Source organism: Diadema setosum, chromosome 3 (genome assembly GCF_964275005.1).
Source record: "Diadema setosum chromosome 3, eeDiaSeto1, whole genome shotgun sequence".
Taxonomy (NCBI): Eukaryota; Metazoa; Echinodermata; class Echinoidea; order Diadematoida; family Diadematidae; genus Diadema; species Diadema setosum.
The window spans coordinates 33,246,280-33,265,924 of record NC_092687.1 but is presented as its reverse complement, the minus strand read 5'-3'; the positions used below and the strand labels follow the sequence as shown (position 1 = coordinate 33,265,924).

At 37.9% G+C, this 19,645-nt stretch overlaps 2 protein-coding genes across 2 annotated transcripts in view; one reads left to right on the top strand and one right to left on the bottom strand.

The window, feature by feature from the left end:
* The window catches only part of LOC140246798 (kinesin-II 95 kDa subunit-like), a 39,532-nt gene extending 20,943 nt beyond the window's left edge, over nt 1-18,589 (top strand). The window contains exons 3-6 of the mRNA XM_072326129.1: nt 14,300-14,424; nt 15,341-15,465; nt 17,208-17,291; nt 18,560-18,589. Coding sequence (XP_072182230.1) covers nt 14,300-14,424; nt 15,341-15,465; nt 17,208-17,291; nt 18,560-18,589 — 364 coding nt within the window. The remainder of the gene's footprint in view (nt 1-14,299; nt 14,425-15,340; nt 15,466-17,207; nt 17,292-18,559) is intronic.
* Nucleotides 18,590-18,665: 76 nt separating this feature from the next.
* The window catches only part of LOC140246797 (seizure protein 6 homolog), a 29,355-nt gene continuing 28,375 nt past the window's right edge, over nt 18,666-19,645 (bottom strand). Inside the window, exon 7 of the mRNA XM_072326128.1 lies at nt 18,666-18,745. Coding sequence (XP_072182229.1) covers nt 18,666-18,745 — 80 coding nt within the window. The remainder of the gene's footprint in view (nt 18,746-19,645) is intronic.

The window sequence follows — 19,645 nt, the reverse complement described above, 5'->3', positions numbered from 1 at the left end:
TTACAAAATTCTAAAGTTACACATTTGAAAAGCAACAAAAACTTGCTTTGCACTGAGATTTTGTAGTTTACTAGCATTCAAGTTTTTATGTAAGATTAAAAAAAGGTGTTTTTTTGTTTCGGACGTACATTGAAATAATGCATAAAATAAGAGTAAAGAAGACAACATAAATTGTCACTTTCACATTCTCTACCCTATGGATATGGAAAAAGTGATTCATTACCTTCATATTTAATGATGTAGTGAGTTGAAAAGTTTTCTTTTCCTTCACAAAAAATATCAAATGAAATAGTGGATTATAAAAGTGGTTCCAGAGCAGTTGTTAAATGGCGTCATTGAGATCACTCCTGTGACCTTGACCTTGGTTAAGTGCATTTCTAATTTACATTTTTGAACAGTTTAAACAATTCCCATCAAAATGATATATAATTTGTGCTGATAATTTCATTTTGAAAAATTGACCCTCTGGTTGACAAATTTATGGAATTGCCCACTTCTTAAAAAAACAAACAAACAAACAAACAAACAAATTATACCGCACTTTACTCCAAATTAAAAAAAAAAAATAATGCCAGTGAATATTCTTTTTTTTTTTTCAGTTTGTTTCATAGTACAGAGAATAATAGTGCCTCCTACCAATTCCCAGTCCCCCTCCCCCCTCAACCCATGGTCATCATGCATTATACACTCTGTATGAAATTGTGTTAAAGAAAAAGACTTTGTTGACATGAATCTCCCCATTGAATCACCAGAGGAAAAACAACTTATAATGCCTGATCATTCTCAAGCGACGAATTGGGATATTATCTGTGTGAAAATTCAATGGAAAACAGAACAAAACAAGCCAAAACAAAGCAAAATGATTTCAGACCAAAGAAAATCACAGGATGTGAATCGAAATGGTGATGCATACACGTAGGCCTTCTATTAACCGATGCAGTCTGAAAGTGGGATGGAGTACATGTGTACACTGTATATGAATTTATCCCAGCACATGGAGGATAGGAGAACAGTAAGCTTGGCGCTCGCCTGTTGTCCATAATTACTCCACCAGACTTTTCTGCCAAGTGCAAAAATTTTCTTTCCTCTGCAATATCTCCTGCTGTGTACGACCTCCCCCCCCCCCATCCCCCCCCCCCCTTCCATCTATTTGGCTGCCTGCTCAATCAATGTGCCGCCTAGAATCGCAATCGGGTCGAAAAGTGTTCGGATCTGGAATTCATTATCAAACATCTCACGTCTCTTTGCACATCTCCATTGTGCAGACTGCATGTCCTCTACATCGGTATTATACTTGTATGCTTGGTCTCCTGCTGATTTCAATCATTTTATTCAGTAGTGCACGTTTTTGACGTTGTGGCAAAATTTACCCATCATTTTGTTTCAAAGAATCACTGGGAGTGAATTTACATCTCTCATCTTAATCGAGTCTGTTACAAGTTTAAATTGAAATGTATTTTGTAGCATGACCTACACGCTACTATTTTAGAGAACTGCAAAAATTGCTGTGCCATGCTCAAGGTAGACAAGAATGCAACATGAAAAATTAAGATAATGAAACTGCCTGCACACTTTAAATAAATGTGGTTGGTATTAATCTATTTATCACTGTATAATCACAGTTGAACTTTCGTTTTGTTAGGAATTGTTGATTTCTTTGCATATTGTGATGTTTTTTATGAGGCAATGCATGCATGCTGGAAGAAAGTAGATCTGCTCAGTACACACACATACAGTACTTTTAGTCATCAAACTTCACACAGTCAATGTTCATTAAAATGACACTTTTGTATTTCATGCATGAAGAAAGAATCGAATCGAATAGTCAGTTTATACAAATGTTGATAAGCAGCTGTGTGTCCAATTATGGCCTAACATGCCCCCAAAATAGGGATTAAATTCTCTGATGGAATCATGGAAATTAAAATAGTGTGACTATCATTGTCACTGCAAGCACATTTCATCACTTTCACGTGTATAGCTGGCACATTGAGGTTTCAGAAAAAGGTGGCATTGCATCCTACATTTTACGAAGTACACAGTATACCTTATGCAGATATTAGGCCCGTTCACACACAAGGGAAAAAGTGCGATTTAAAAATCGATTTTCTTATCGCGATCAAAATTTCGAAATTTTTTCCAGTGTGGACAGAAAAATCTCACTAATTACCGCGATCCTTATCGCGATCCAACTCGCACTATTAGTGCGATTTTTCAGAATAATCGCGATTATTTTGCCAAGCGTCGTGTGTGGGTAATTCCATGAAGTTGGGGCAGTGTCCATGTAGCATCGTGATATTTGAAAAATACATTTCAGCATAAGTCAATATTAATTATGCTATACATTTATTGTTTGTAGGCTTTACATTTGCATTGAGGCCACACATTTTCCTGGAAATTTTGTGCCATTCAGACTCAATTTTGATGAAGTTATTAAACAATATGTTACGGTGTCCTGTAGCATCGTGACGTGTCCATGTAGCATCGTGAAATTTTAACATTTGGTCCTAAGAGACAAATTATGGCAATTAGCTTGACCAAGATTTGATGCAATATGCATATTTACTAGATTAGTCAGATAGCTAAATATCTCAAATTTCCTGTACACAGTTTTAATTTTAAAAGAAAATTACACAATGTATCACGATGCTACAAGGTGTCCTTTTTTGTTACATTTGGTGGACACCGTGTAGCATAGTGACACATTGTGTAATTTTCTTGTAAAAGTAAAACTGTGAAAAATAGAGTTAAGATATTTAGCTATCTGACTAATCTAGTAATTATGCATATTATATCAAATTTTGGTCAAGCTAATTGCATTAATTTGTCTTTTAGGACCAGATTTTAACTATCACGATGCTACATGTACCTGGACACGTCACGATGCTACAGGACACCGTTACATTTTTTTAAAATTACTTCATCAAAATTGAGTCTGAATGGCACAAAATTTCCAGGAAAGTGTATGGTCTCAATACAAATGTAAAGCCTATAAAGAATATATGTAAAGCATAATTAGTATTGAGTTATGCTAAAATGTAACACTTTGTGCCCCAACTTCATGGAATTACCCGTGTGTGAGCGCGATCGAGATTCGGAAATCGGTATTTTTAGTCCCATCGTTCGCAGCGCGTGCGAAACTCTATTGGGACTGCGGGGTCAGTCTTCGGTCATGCAAGATTCGCGCATGCGCAGTTTGGCCACTGATCGTTCTTTCCTTGCTGCGAAGTGCGATTTTTCCCTGTGTATGAACGGTCGAAAAAAAAATCGAAATTTGGATGGCGATTGAAATTTCGATTTTCGTTGTTTGTGAACGGGCCTATTTTGTATAATGCCTGGTATAGTGTATGCGAGTTTCTTCACTTTGTCTCCCTCAACAAATCAAATTTTCTTTCTTTCTATTTTTCTTTCATTTAATGCCTGGTATAGTTTTACAGAGTTTTGTACCACCGTACCTCTCAAGAGCTCTGTACCACCGTACCTCTCAAGAATTAAGTCTCCCTGAATGAAAAGCTGTTGTAGATATTGTACCTTCGAAAGGTTGATTAGGAAATCTGTAATCAAATGTGTGAAAATCTGTCTGTGTTCCAATGCAATCTAAAGTGTGCATCAAGTAAATTATACATTCGTGGTATGAGTTTTGCTCTATGAATCCTCCCCCCCCACCCCCCAATATTCTTGACAGTACATGTTGTATATTGCACTCTGAGGCGTAAAAAAACAAACAAACAGAGATGCAATGTGTGAAAGTTGAGACAGAGAGAGAGCAAGAACTACTGTAGAGATAATGTAAATGAGAGAAAGCCGTTCTGTAATTTCATAGAGATGACTGAAGATCCGGGGTCTATGTTTACCGAAGATTTACAATCAAGAGCCCATACCTCTTCCAGCACTTTCTGCCATAGTGCTTTGAATCACCGGTAAAGTAGGGTCACGGGCATTTATGACGTCAAGTACACCACATCAGAGCCCCGCCGGCTTCAGCCAGATGAGTCCCCCACCGTCTCTCCTCAGTCCTCCTGCACCCCCCCCCCCCAATCCTCCAGCATCGCATCCCCATTTTCCCCACTCCTTATCCGAAGAGCTCTGGTTATATGGCCGAAGAACACGATCCTTTATTGTTTACCCATTAGAGGCATTCATCCGCGAGATGCGGGCAGGCGACGTAATGAGTTCATTCGTCGTCCGCGGCTGGCTCTCTCGCGGCTCGCGCCCCTGCCACCGGGCGGGGCCCTGCCTGCCCCCCTCGCCAGAGAGCGGAGTCTGTAGTCTCCGTGGCGTCTCTCTCCTCTCCCTCCATCCCCTTAAGCTTTTCTCCATCTCGATCTCTGGATGTCTTCTCTATCACTTCGCCTCGCACTAGCAGCCAATTTCAGCTAGTCTGATGTTAAGGTGTTTTTTGTTTTTTCTTTCTTTCTTTCTTTCTTTGTCACTACATTGATGAAACACTTTCTTCGCTGTTTTCCAGCTTCTGTATGAATGTGAAAACGACTACAATTATAACAAACTGTAGTTTTATTTTGTCATTCTTGTACGCTTGTATTTTGTATTCTTGATATTGATATACCTAGTTCTTTTTACCAACAATTTTTAACTACATAACTTTTTTATTCCGTCCCTTTGCCAATCTCCATCTCATTAAATGTTTTCTTACCCCTATTCATCTGCATCTTTGTCTGTGTATCAAGCCAGCTATCAGTCTTTACTTCCCATGGTTTGTATTCATGTCATTTCTGCGTCTTCACCCTACCCCCCTCTCCCTCCCTCTCCCTTGATCCCCCCTCTCCCCAGCCCCCCCCCCCCCCACTCTCAAATATATGGTGTATACATTTTTAATATCTTTTTACTTTTCTATCTTGTACTGTATACAAGTGTAAATGTCATCCGTCTTTCAGTGCCAGAGTGTATATGTATCAGGGTGTTTTGATCCCTCTCCTGCCCCACCCTCACTTTTTTTTTTAATGTCACAAGTGCACTTAAATTTCCCACATCTTTTGCTTGAGCACTTCCCACTCCTTAAGGCGTAATTATTTATGAATCTCTCCCTTCCCTTCTTTCTCTCTCCCTCTCCTTCTCTCCCTCTCTCTCTCTCTCTCTCTCTCTCATCTCTCTCTCTCTCTCAGTATATCCCATGTATCAGTCATCCTCTCCTTTCCCTTTTTTTTTCTTAACTGGAATAAAGAGAAAACATTTTTATCTTTTCATCTCCATCCTCTTTCTTTTAAGACAACAATTGTCATCTCTCGAAACTGTCTCTCTCTCTCTCTCACTCTCCATCCATCACCAATCTTCTAAATTGTTAAGCTATTATTTTTGCGAGGGTTTACTTTTGACAAGTTTTTAATTTTCACAGATTTTGTGAATCAGCTGTTTGACAGCAAATTTTAAACAACATGCGAAAATCTCACCATGTCCTCGGGTAGGAGGGCATTTACGATAGTCTCAGTGTTCACTCTGGAAATCTCTCAGAAATGTCAATGACCTCCTCATTAGCAAAAAAAAAAATCTCTGTATGGGAATAAGAATGGCTTAAATACAATATGATATTATGTATTTAACTCTTTTCCCCTCTTAATCCTCTCCTTCTCTATTACCAATTCTTATTCAACCTCTCTCCTCCCCTCCCTCAGTCTCTTGCGCTCTGTCCTTTTTCCTTTTTATCCCACTCCGTCCTTCCCCCCTTTCCCCACTATCATCACACATTTCTCCCTCTCTTTCCCCCCATACAGCTGATAAAGTGTGACTGTCATGCATCATCTTTCTGTGGTCATAAATATTCATCATATAATGCTAACCTTTTCTATTTTACTATCTCTCTCTCTCTCTCTCTCTCTTTATTCTCCCCCCTCCTATATGTCACTCCTTCTCTCTACCTCACATTCTGTGTTGTTGTTGTTGTTTTATAGAAAGAAAGAAGAGAGAGAAAAATGGGGCCCTATCCAGCCATTTCAAAACCGAAAGGTATCACATTCTGTGATACCTTTTTTGCCGTATCGCCTATCAGATCTGCCCTTCCATCAGAGGCTTACGTCTTATCCATTTTTCTCTCTTACGACCTCCCCCTTTTCATGAGTCTATTCCTTCTTCTTCTCTTTTTGCTACCACCTCTCTCTGCCCCCTCCCCCCCCCCCCAAGAGAATTAAATACCAACATCATTCACTTTTCCCCCTTTAGACTCTCTCTGTCCATACCTCTCTGTTTCTCTTAGCCCTTTCAGATTGGTAGAAAAATATTTTCTATACCTGTTGAGGACGGGCCAATTTTGCTACAACACGCATTTCCCATCCATAAGACACTTGCCCGAGTATACTCGGGATTCGTCCTCAACGTGTTAAGATATTAGCTAACATTCTTTATTTAGTTTTGGAGATTTTTTTTTTTTTTCAAGATTGATTTGAAAATTGACCCACATTTCCAAACACATTTTTAAAATCACATTTACCCCAATTTGGTGGGGAGATATAAAGCAAGATGTGCTTGATGTGCTTGATGTGCTTGAATGGTGTACAATCTCTAAAAGCCACTTGAAATCCTCATCTTTGTACATCTTACAAAATGAGGGAGTTACATGTAATGTGTTTTTGCCATACTCCTACCATGTTTATTCATGAATGTACAATGTTATACTTGTACATTCTTGGGTTAACACATTCAATGTAGGTGTGTACATGTAGGGCCTACTTCTGCATGAACTTGTACAGTGTAATAAAAACAACGGTTACAATTTGTATATTGAGTGTCACTCACAATTCAATACACATTGTACCAATGAGGTACTAGGCAAGCTTGCCCAGCAACACTTTTATTGTATCTGTTGGTGAGGAGACATCTTCATTTCACTCCAGACTCATTGAAGATAATTTATGCTCTTGAGAAAATACGATTGGACGAGCTTATGTGCAAGTGCGAAACCGCTTTCCAAAAATAATCACAGTGTCTTTTCCCCTGCCTCATCCTCCATCAAATATAAACCGCCTTTCTCTCTAAATTCTCTCTATCCCTCCCTTTCATTCTTCTCCCTCCCCCCCCCCAGCATCTTCGTCTCCCCATCTCTCGCCCTCCGCGTCATCCCGTGCGTAATTTACCCCGCGATACGGCCACGGCTGATTGCGAGGCTCAGCTCTGAGTCACCCACACATAGCCCATTAGGCCAACTCTCTCTATCACTCTCCGCTCTTCTGTGCAGTGAATTAACCGCTCGACATGTAGGTCGGTGGGGCGATGGGAGGTAAAACTCTTGGTGGTGGGATGGGGGTGGGGGGGTGGAGGGGAGCAGAGAGCAGGAGAATGATGATGCCTTGGTACAAGCAAGGAGGTACTAGTGTCTTGCCTAGTACCTCCTTGGTACAAGGTAGAGATGCAGCCCTGCAGTATATTACGGTCATTCATAAATGACCAGCAGAGCCGAGTGGGGGTGGGGTGGGGGGGGGGGGGGGAGGGTGGTGACATTTCTTGATCCATGTCATCACCATCAACAACCTAATTGATGCAATGATATCACAATTATTGTCGTGGTATTAGATACCATGGTAACTTGTTGGCACCGTTTTCGTTGGCGAAATACAAGGTCTGTACAACGTCAAAAGATACAGTCTCTGTTAGATGTCATTAACGTGTACTTGGTTCTGTTCTTATTCACATACATGTAACAAGGTCTTTTCGGTGGTTTTTACGTGAGCATTGCACATATTATGTGCACATTTTTCTCCATTGAGGAAAGAACTTTATGTACAGATAATGCAAAATGGGTCAGGGCACGTGATAAATACACTGACTGTTAAAGATGGATGGTATTTTATGACAATAATTCGCACTGAAATCTAGCATGCTTTTTTCGTGTGAAGTTTGAATGACAGCCCATGATACCACAGTACAAGATACCACAGTACAAAATCTAATTACACAATGTATGTTGCAATGTATAATTTTGCAGCTATTTCGTTGTGTATTTACACTCATAAAATACCGGGCAAAATACAACCACTGTACGGTGATGGCTGTCGGTGTGAATGCCACCAATAAGGAGCTTCAAACACAGAGCTCTCCTTGATGCCACATTGTACACTGCCAATAAACAGTGATATTCTGACCATCAGAGGATTACTCCAGGATTGCATGATTGCCGTAAAAAGGTGCTGATGCCCAATGATCTGCTATACAGTACTGTAAATGGGATGCATTTTTAAACTATGTCCATTGATCAAATGGCCCTTGATCACACTCATTAGGTATGCAAATTCTGCAAATGAGATTGTGGATGCTGCATGTTGAGTGGCACAAGCCAGCTGGAATGCTCTGAGAATAATGATAATGATGATGAATTTTAAGAGGCTTTCTTGTTGTTGTTTTTTTGTGGGGTGGGGGGGAGGGGATCAGTGGAGATTTGTGTTTTTTTTTTTTTTCCAGTTGTCAGTTACACTTTACAATAAACAGACAGCAGCAAGGTTACAGCAATACGATACACTGTATTGACTGTTCCGCCTGTCCTACCTCTGAATTGGCACCTGGCATGTTTTTGTAATGTAAGGTATATTTTTTTTTTATCAATGAAATAAAGAGAATGCATCACTTATATGAAGGGAAGGATTTATCTTTAAAAACAAAAGGATGATACAAAGTAGTTAATGAATATTTTCAACCAACGATGCCATGTACAATGTATAGTGATGAATCTATGAATTAAGCATCAAAACAGGTTTTGTTTTGTTTGTTTGTTGTTGTTGTTTTTTACTCTTGGGCATCAGAATATTTTTGATCTCCAGAGGTTGGCTACCCTGCTACTGATTGTGATCTAGAGAAAACCTAATTTTGATTTGTTTTTTTTTTTCTTCTTCTTATTTTTACCAAACTGCTTCATTTTGCCAAAATTGTGACCTTACACATGTTGATAGAAGTTACCATGATGTTATAATGATGATCATGCATATGATCAACATTATTGCATAAATGCTCAATAAAATATGAGAATAATGATTATAATAATAACCTCAGTCTAGTACTGATAGCAATAATTTGGTTTTAAAAGGTAATAATGATAGTGACGATGATAATGATGATGGTAATGATGATAATGATAATCATAATGATTTATCAAAAATGAACCTCTCTGTCAATTTATCAGGCATCAATAATTTCATAGTGTGAATGATACAGCTCATAGCTAACTTTTAGGCCTACATGCTACCATAAAGCGATGTGCTACAAATAGATGCAGTGTACAGCTGTACATTGTATGTGCACATATGTGTGTGTGTGTGTGTGACTATCTTCACAAAGATGGCAAATCCGCTGTGGATATCTCATTATCCAAGAATGCCCAAACATAATTACTCCACGGCAATCAAGACAGGGGCTGAGGAAGATTGAGGGCCTTGCTACTATACACTGTATAGGATTAGATGGTTACAGTGTGTAGGGGCTATCTTTGTGTCAGACTGAGCATGCAATAATATCAAAATGTAGCTTTCCATTTTAATACCGTGCTTTAAAACTGGGGAATGTGTAATGGCTGGGTTGTTGAAATCTTTCCATGCTTCAGTGCACAAAAATCCTTAAATGTATGAAGCAAATCATTGATGCACTATTTCAGCCACAAAATCGAGGCTACAGTGGATTTATTTGGGTCATGCTAACTGGTGGAAATAGTTTTGCATATTTTAAACACCACCCTTCAATCAGTGCAGTATTAAACTAATTTTATGAAGATTTAAATAAGGGACTAGCAATACTTGTAATGACGTCGATATTATTTTCTTTGCCGTTTCATTCTGTGTATTTCCTTGTTCCAGATGGTTATAGAAGAGTGCCTATAGATGTATAAAATTCAGTACAAACAAAAGTAATTTTAATGTGATGAAGGAAAACCTTAAACACTGTGTGTTGTTGTTTTTTTTTATTCTTCTCCAATTTGCTCCAAGTAGCATTATTGTTATTATAGTTATTATTATCATTATTATTATTATTATTATTATTATTATTATTATTATTATTATTATTATTATTATTATTCGGGGGAAGGTGTTTGTGTTTTGTTTTGTTTTGTTATTGTTGTCGTTTTTTGCCAGTCATTGAGATGGATTATAAACACAAATTATCATGTAAAATGTATGTGGAGCAAGTTTTAAATTAAAATTACCCATTTTATCCTTTAGGGTTTACAATGTACAAGTGTATGTTTCTAATATGCCCATGTATATTAAAAGTCCTTTCAAATGGAGAGTTGACTCTCCTTTTTGCCTTCATCCTGTACTTTGTAGCAGCAGTAGTTATCTCTCTCTCTCTCTCTCTCTCTCTCAGGCACTTTGTTTGAGATGCTTGTAACATTGTCATTTGTGGTTAATGTGTGCATTCCCAATTACCCAAGAGTAGACATTTTCACTCCTATTCATTTTATTGCTCTCAACAGACCACACTCAGAGGCCACTTTTGCACATTTTGAATGTCAGCGACCATAAAGGCTCTTAGTGAGCACTTCACGCCCCTGGAATACACCTGCTGGGCAATTCCACGGTAACTAGGACACAGGTGCCAAAAATTCAAAATGATATTTGTTTCAAACACCATACATTTTCAGACAGTACTTGAGTTGAGGTTTTAAGAATCATTATGTTTTTCAATAAAAGCGGCCATTTTGATTTTCAAAATGGCTGCCAAAATATGCCTATAACTCAATGGTGAAAAGAGAGTATTGTCGCATAACTTACTCTCTATATATCCACTTTATTAGTACTCTAAACAACAATCTTTCATATGTATGCAGTTACCAGAGAAGTCTTTTAGCACACGATAGGAAAAAAAAGCTGGTAGCTTTAAAGAATTTGATAAAAATTGTTAATTACTTTGATAATGATGGATGTAACGTCAGTTACCAAAAACAAGGAATTTTTAAGTTTATTCATCAAAGGAAGTGAGCTGTTTGATGTAACTTGGGATTTCTAATGTATGCCGATATGCCTTTATTTTTATACCAGAAATAAGGATACTTGGCATACTGGAGAGTCAAAATGAACACAACAAAATGTGTAACGTCAGTTACCGAAACGTCATACACGAGTATGTAACGTATGAAACGTCAGTTACCATGACAATAATTATAACTGAGGCAATTTTTTTGACTTTTGGCCATTTCAATACATCTGGGAAGTCAACTTACAACAATGAGCAGCAATCCCTTTCATAGGAAATGATGTCATTACCATGGTATGTCCATGGATATATTTTTTTAAATTTTATTTTATTTCTAAATTCATTTATTCATTCATTTACCATGATTATCTTTTTTTTTGGGGGGGGGGCTTGAGCTTTCGATTTTTGATTCAGCACAAGTTTAAGGTTAAATCATCTGGAAGTTTAGTTTGCCACATGCAGTATATGCACTCAAATTAGTACATTCCCAGTCCTACGGGATGATAAAGCTACCAAAGTTTGTAGGCCTAATCAGTGACATGATTGCATGTTAACCACATTTTCTATTTAAAAAAAAAAAAAAAAAAAAAAAAAAAAAAAAAACTTCTGCACAGCTGTATACCAACAGTTTAACAATCTTCACCAATGTCTGCTTTTGCTGGCATTTTTTTTTTTTTTTTTCAGGAAGCTTAGTCCAGTTTCTACCTCAAGGCAAATGCACAAACAGATATTTCTTCTCTTGCACTTAAATGTGTGGTGTACATGTAGTTAACATGGCTCATCTTGTATTATGGTACATAAGGCATGTACTCATTATTGTTTGAAACTTAACACTGATGTTGCTCAAAGTGAAAGAGGATTCTATAGGGTTTTAAAAAAAAAAAATTGTTCATACAGTGTGTATTTGTTGATTACTTTATTCTATTCATGCAGGGACATTTTGTAATACAACACATGATAATTATGAACAGGAAGAGTTTTTTATATTGATTTTAGTATTCTTTCGTTGCAAAGTCCGATTTCTTGGTATCTCGAATGTATTTGCAAGCCCTGATATATCAGTGAAAAGGAAAAGAAAAACGGTTGAATTACTTCAAACTAGGAATAAAACAATAATGCTCTTTTGACCAAAAAAGCATTTATTTTTCTTCTTCACAGAGAAATATTAAAAGTGCAACACTTTTCATTTAAATCAATTGATGATGGAGATCATCAGGAGTAAAATAAAGAAAAAAAGGAGAAATATATCACAATAGATTTCATACATATTTATGCATATTTATGAGTTGATACATGTTTTTTCCCCATGACCTGGAAGATATTTTGATATTTTTTTCAAGCACAAAAGTATCCATGTTTTGTGTAGTTATTATGGGTGGAGCACTCTATGTAGATAAAAACTTTCCTGTTCATTAAAAAACAAACAAACAAACAAACAAAAAAGCCCTTAGTCATGTCAATATATCTATACTTGGAACTGCTTTAAAATCTATTAATGGCTCTGTGTAATCATAAATGTTGAATAAAAATTAAATCTTCAGACCAAATGTCAAGAAATATCCTCTTGTGCATTTACATTATTTTTGCCCAACTGTGCTATGGCATGGGGGGGGGGGGTGCCCCCTAAGGGCCCACCCAATATTATTTGTGTCTTTAGATTTTGATTTAATTAATTGCTGTAGTTGCCTGGGATTGTCACTGGTACATTGCAGCAGTATAATAACCTGTTAAATAAATTAGTTCTCTGTAAACCCCACGGCAAAGTATGTGTAACGTCAGTTACGTAACGTCAGTAACTGACATGTTTACCTTTAAGTTTTCATAGAACACAAAGAAAATGGACTACTGTTTCATTTCATTGTGTATTTATGACTGATGAAGCAAGGTATGACTCCATATCAACCAAATCATTCTGAATGGTCAGAATTATGAAATATCACATAGCTATTCCCAATCATGATTTTGCATGTGTAAACCCTATGGCAAATGTAAGCGTAACGTCAGTTACGTAACGTCAGTTACCGTCATGCCTTCACTGAAATTGGCATGGTGGTAAAAGGAAACAACTAAAGTGCACATTATTTTGCACACCTGTTCCTAAGAACCTAGGTGTATTGCCATATTAAACATGTAAAGGCTAAAAGTCAGGGACATGAGATATTTCCATTTACATCTACACCATAATTTCCCATGTCCTTTTTCCGTAACGTCAGTTACCGACACATTTTCACTTGCTATGTGATAAGAAATGCAGTTTGAGAGAAAAACTTTCCACCTATTTCTTCATTCTCATGAACTTATTCATCAATGCTAATTGCAAGCCCAAGGTGCTTTCATTCACAAAACTACAAGGTAAACAATTTCAAGAAAATCCTTACGTGTAACGTCAGTTACCGTGGAATTGCCCTGCTGCCTATCTACAGCAAAAGGTTTACGACAGTAAAACTCAGACGTTAGATGTAAACATGTTCTTTCTTGAAAAGGTTCAAATGTACATTCTTTATGTAAGCCAAAGTATAGATTCCCCTACAAAGAAAAAAAAGAAGAAAAAGAATTAAAAGAAAAGATCACAAAGTCTATTAGTATTGTGTTTTTTTGGCATGAGATTCTCTTTTCTGATGAAATAATGTGTTTACACAAGTATACGTACAGTACGTACACTTGTAGATAGCTTCTATACTGTAGCTTCTTCCATTACAGAGAGCACTGGCCTGTGTTAAAAGGTATTGAGGCCTGTGTCTTCTGATATAAGGTGCATTCAATGTTCCAACATACAAATGTATCACAGAGATACACTATGCTCTGATGTGGAGGCATGTTCAAACATACACTGTATTTGTAATACAAATTTGTATACGTGTACTAGCTACAGAGGTGTGGTCTGGTGTGTACACATACAGTGTGTTTGGTCATACAATTGTATGAAGAGGTTTGTTCTGACATTATTACACTGTGAGAGGGCTCAACATTTGTGTTGGGCCGCCAAGTTCCCAAAAAGGTTATATCTTTTAGTGGCCCTGGGGCCACTAAGATTCAAAGAGGATTCTTTATGTTTCCATGTACATGTACACGTGTACCGCATGCCAAGCTACTTTTCTTTTTCCGGCCCCCAAAATTTCAGATTTTAAGATTTTAGTGGTCCGAAGTATGTCTCATCGTACATAGAGAGACCTGTGCAATGAGATATTTAGGGCGAATGGGACACCAGAGGGAAAATTAGTATTGAGCCCTAATTCAGTGTATGATATGTGTGCTCTGTTGCCATGATGTTTACACTCTTGCTATTTCTCCTGCATACCTAATGATCTTTCCTCATATGATTTTGAATTGTTTTCTTTTCATTAACCCCCTTCCCCCATCTCATTCCCCTTCTCCTTTTCCCATCCCCTTGCAGCTCCAAGCAGAGAGACCTGTACGATGAGACTTTCAGGCCGCTGGTGGAATCCGTTCTCCAGGGCTTCAATGGCACCATCTTTGCCTATGGGCAGACGGGGACCGGGAAAACCTTTACCATGGAAGGTGAGTTAAAGCATGCTAAATGCTTTTAATAACCCGCTATAATGGACGAATCCCAAGTATACTCGACCAGGGGGGCATTTCATGAAGCATTTTGTCTGACCTTGTCTGACAAATTTGCTGTCAGCCAATCAGATGCAAGGATTTCTGTAGCTTGTAACAGTTTGTCAGAAAAATATCTGACCAAACTGCTTCATGATATGCCCCCCTGGTGTTTATGGTAAATGTTTTTTTTGTTTTTTTTTTTGTAGTAAATTCAGTTTTTCCTCAATGGTATAATTTGCCTGAGCAAGAATGTACTGTACTCTGTCTAAAGTAGCCAGCTACTAAACATACACTTGATATCTCTGAGACTATGCTTTTTTTGCTTGATAGAAAAGCTGTTTTGCTTTTATTCTAATGTTTTGACAGAGATAACTCTCTTTAGTATTGACAAAAATTAGTCATGGCAGCCCACCCAAACCCGCAAAAAAAAAAAAAGTATTGTATTTATTCAATCCATTTTGTTGTAGTAATCAATAACAGCGGCCTTTCAGTGTTCTTTTGTCTCTGAAAGATTTTTGTGTGTGTATCTGTAAATTGATATAAAAGTATATTTATCTTATTTTTGATTTTCAAAGAGCAATTAGGTTAAGCATTATTTTGCAAAAGGGGCATTGATGTCTGAATACTAGACTAATGTCCATACCATAGGTTGCTATACATTGTGTTTGACTGCAAACTTTGATACCCAGTTTATGTGAAATTTCATGAAATGAAGAGTTGTGTACATACACATTTCTTCATTACAAAATGTCTTTTCTTTGGAAGATTTCTTATTGAACTCTACATGTAATAAAAGTTTACTTTGTAGCTGTAGTTAACAAGAAAGCAAAACCGAACTCTTCCTGATAACACCCTACTTTCCTTTTCTATGCAGGGTTGCGTTCAAACCCAGAGCTGCGTGGGGTCATACCAAATTCCTTCGAACACATCTTCACCCATATATCACGCACACAGAACCAACAGTACCTAGTGCGTGCCTCGTTCCTAGAAATCTATCAGGTAAGAAAATCATTTGCTTCAGTTCTGTTGTTTTCCCCTCTTTGTTCTTCTTTACTTTGATTTGTCTCATCTGTTTTCTTTTTTTCCCTTCTTTCCCATCTTCTGTATAGTCATCTTTCCTCTTTATTTCATAAGTTCTTTTTTTTTCCTTTTCCATCTTCTTCCTGTTGTTTCTTTGTTCTTCTTGTGTTTTTTCTGTCTATATCCTATTTCAGTTTCAGTATGCTTTTCAGCAAAGAAAATAGTTTTTGTCTCCCCAGTCTCTATAGATTTTAAACAAAGTATGAAAATTACCAGTCTGTCACCCAATCTTTATCACCAGATGAGTATAACCAAACAGAGTTTAATTCATATATCTTCTCATAACCTCTCTACTTGGAGTGATCTGATCCACATATTACTGAGAGAAAAACAACATAAAATGCAATTAAATGTGCCAGCAGCAAAGCTGTGTTCACACTTGTGTGCACGTCACATCTTGTCAAAATGAATGCAAGCAGTTAAAATAATCACACAAAGCTGTGTTCACACTTGTGTGCACGTCACATCTTGTCAAAATGAATGCAAGCAGTTAAAATAATCACACAAAGCTGTGTTCACACTTGTGTGCACGTCACATCTTGTCAAAATGAATGCAAGCAGTTAAAATAATCACACAAAGCTGTGTTCACACTTGTGTGCACGTCACATCTTGTCAAAATGAATGCAAGCAGTTGAAATAATCACACAAAGCTGTGTTCACACTTGTGTGCACGTCACATCTTGTCAAAATGAATGCAAGCAGTTGAAATAATCACACAAAGCTGTGTTCACACTTGTGTGCATGTCACATCTTGTCAAAATGAATGCAAGCAGTTGAAATAATCACACAAAGCTGTGTTCACACTTGTGTGCACGTCACATCTTGTCAAAATGAATGCAAGCAGTTGAAATAATCACACAAAGCTGTGTTCACACTTGTGTGCACGTCACATCTTGTCAAAATGAATGCAAGCAGTTGAAATAATCACACAAAGCTGTGTTCACACTTGTGTGCACGTCACATCTTGTCAAAATGAATGCAAGCAGTTGAAATAATCACACAAAGCTGTGTTCACACTTGTGTGCACGTCACATCTTGTCAAAATGAATGCAAGCAGTTGAAATAATCACACAAAGCTGTGTTCACACTTGTGTGCACGTCACATCTTGTCAAAATGAATGCAAGCAGTTAAAATAATCACACAAAGCTGTGTTCACACTTGTGTGCACGTCACATCTTGTCAAAATGAATGCAAGCAGTTAAAATAATCACACAAAGCTGTGTTCACACTTGTGTGCACGTCACATCTTGTCAAAATGAATGCAAGCAGTTAAAATAATCACACAAAGCTGTGTTCACACTTGTGTGCACGTCACATCTTGTCAAAATGAATGCAAGCAGTTAGAATAATCACACAGAGCTGTGTTCACACTTGTGTGCACGTCACATCTTGTCAAAATGAATGCAAGCAGTTAAAATAATCACACAAAGCTGTGTTCACACTTGTGTGCACGTCACATCTTGTCAAAATGAATGCAAGCAGTTAAAATAATCACACAAAGCTGTGTTCACACTTGTGTGCACGTCACATCTTGTCAAAATGAATGCAAGCAGTTAAAATAATCACACAAAGCTGTGTTCACACTTGTGTGCACGTCACATCTTGTCAAAATGAATGCAAGCAGTTAAAATAATCACACAATCTTTGCTGCTCCCACAGGAAGAGATCCGAGACCTGTTAGCCAAGGACCAGACCAAGAGATTGGACCTCACAGAGAGACCAGACACAGGAGTTTATGTCAAGGTTTGTTTAAAGCCCTTTGTGTACCAAGGCTCTATTTAAAAGCTTTTCACTTACCATGCTGTTATTTTCTTTCTTTGATAGCATTTTAATAGCCATCCATCAAAAGTTGACTTAGTTGTTAATATTAATGAGCCCACTCAAGTGTAACAATGTGCCTCAGTCCGACAGGATGGCCATATTGTAATGATAAGAATTATTAAGGGGTGCTGGTTAATAGCTGTATTCATAGACAATTTCTATGAAAGTGAAAACTTTGTGCAGTGTGGAAATTTTCATGCATTTTGTGCATCAAGAAACTATGTAGCACCAAAATAAAAGCACACAAATATTTTTTGTTTCTTATATGCAACATTCTATTCATGTTCTGACTTGGGGAAATAAAAAAACAACAACAAACAAACACAAAATCGATATAAACCCAGCAGAGGGCAAAACATTTTAATACTCACAGAAAAATTTCCACTTTTACAGTAGTTCATGGTTACGTATATGGATCCATGAGAAGTGAAGAGGAGGCCTCATGAGGCCTGCGGGTAGGGAGCCTCTTGAGTACCCCAGAGGTGCTCATGAGGGGGAGAGTGCTTTGTGAGACAGACCCCCCCCCCCCCCCCCATGAGCAGATTTCCTGGACTGATGTTTATCTATTTTGCATATGAATTGAATGATGATGATTTTGGATGTTATCATGTTGAATTGGGTCATACTAGTAGTAGTATTACAGTACTCTCCGCATAATCGGGTACACGTAGGCTCGGGCGGAGCGTTTCTTACCCGATTCAGTTTTAGATCTCCCGTTGGTTTGTTCGTTCGTTCATTCATTTGTCCGTGTCCAAAATAACTCAAAAAGTATTTAACGGATTGGGATGAAACTTGCAGGGAAGGTTGAGAATGACACAAGTAACAAATGATTAACTTTGGTGATGATCCGAGAATTTTGGGAGAATTTATGAAGAATTTTTGATATTTTGGCAGGTAGGGTCAATGAATTTGGGAGTTCAGGCTACGCATATTTGAGGTTTGCCTGCGCGCACCAAAGTGCTCTAGTTTCTGCTGGGGCGAGGTGCGCCATGCAGCTGAGGGTTTATGACGTAACAAAGGCTTCTATATTGGGAAAGCGGGCGACTTTCAGCACCAATGCTGTGTGTACGTATGATATCTCTATGGAAGAACAAGATCAGTGGTGGAAATAAGCTGCATGCTTGGCGGAGGTCTGCGCTCTCAGAGTGCTTTTCTAGTCTAAACCATTTTTCAGTATCGCCAATAAACAGGCCAACCTACACATCGTAGCCGTGCGGTGAGCTCTGTTTTAGATGCATAAATTTGGGATAGCTCAGGGGATGAAGATGCATAAACTGGTTTTTGCTGCAAATGCATTCAGGTCACATTCCTTTTAATCCAGTGGTACTTTTCGTTGACGATTCCTTCACTTTCCATCATGTGACCATCATCCCTAGCTGCACAAAACCATAACTCCAGTGACTACAAGTCAGTATAAAGATTTAGAAGTTTTAGACTTTTTTTAGCTTTGTTCTGACCAAAGCAAAGGAAAAGCAGTCAAAACGAAAGAAGGACAGACAAAAATTGCAGTAATTGCATGGAAACACTGTTCAGAACAGAGACACGCACAAGACAACCGGAAGCCCTCCAAAATACTATAGTAAGTCTACTACTCATCGACAACCTATTTTTAGATGGACCATCCTCTCGCAATGGTACGCGTGAGATGGGGCGCAATACAGTACACTGGAACATTCGAACATGAATAGAAATCAAAAGGAATAAGGGGAATAGGTGGTACAGGTAAATAACTTGAGGAAACAGGAGGAAAAAGAATTGAAGAAAATCCTCAGTAATACACATTTGTTTAATACTAACTACATATTTGTCCATTCACTCAATTTATATTTTTCAATGGGAAAACGGGCAGTGGATTAAAATGATGAGCTTGCACCGGTGTACTGTAAAAAAAATCCACATTCCTTTGTCGCCTAGAACTCCGCACTTACGGTACGAGTCAACGATCTGAGCTGGTCTGGTTTTTGTCTCGAGTGGAATGAAGTTAAAAGGTGAAACTGAGGGATGTTTCTAAGATCTAAGATATTTAATCAAAAAGTGATTGATGAATAGTTGGTCCAACTATACTGATTACTGCTAGTACTGAGACTTGGTCATCAATCACTTTAATATCGTCATCAGTCCCCTGGCGTATGTGCACACCCTGCTGAAGTTTAGTGAGCAATTTTGAATCACTGACATCATCGCGTATGGTGGCTTTCAACGACAAAAATCCATCTAGTACAATTGCAGCTGTTTTGTTATTGGCATCAAGAACATCAACCAGCTAACATAAATCA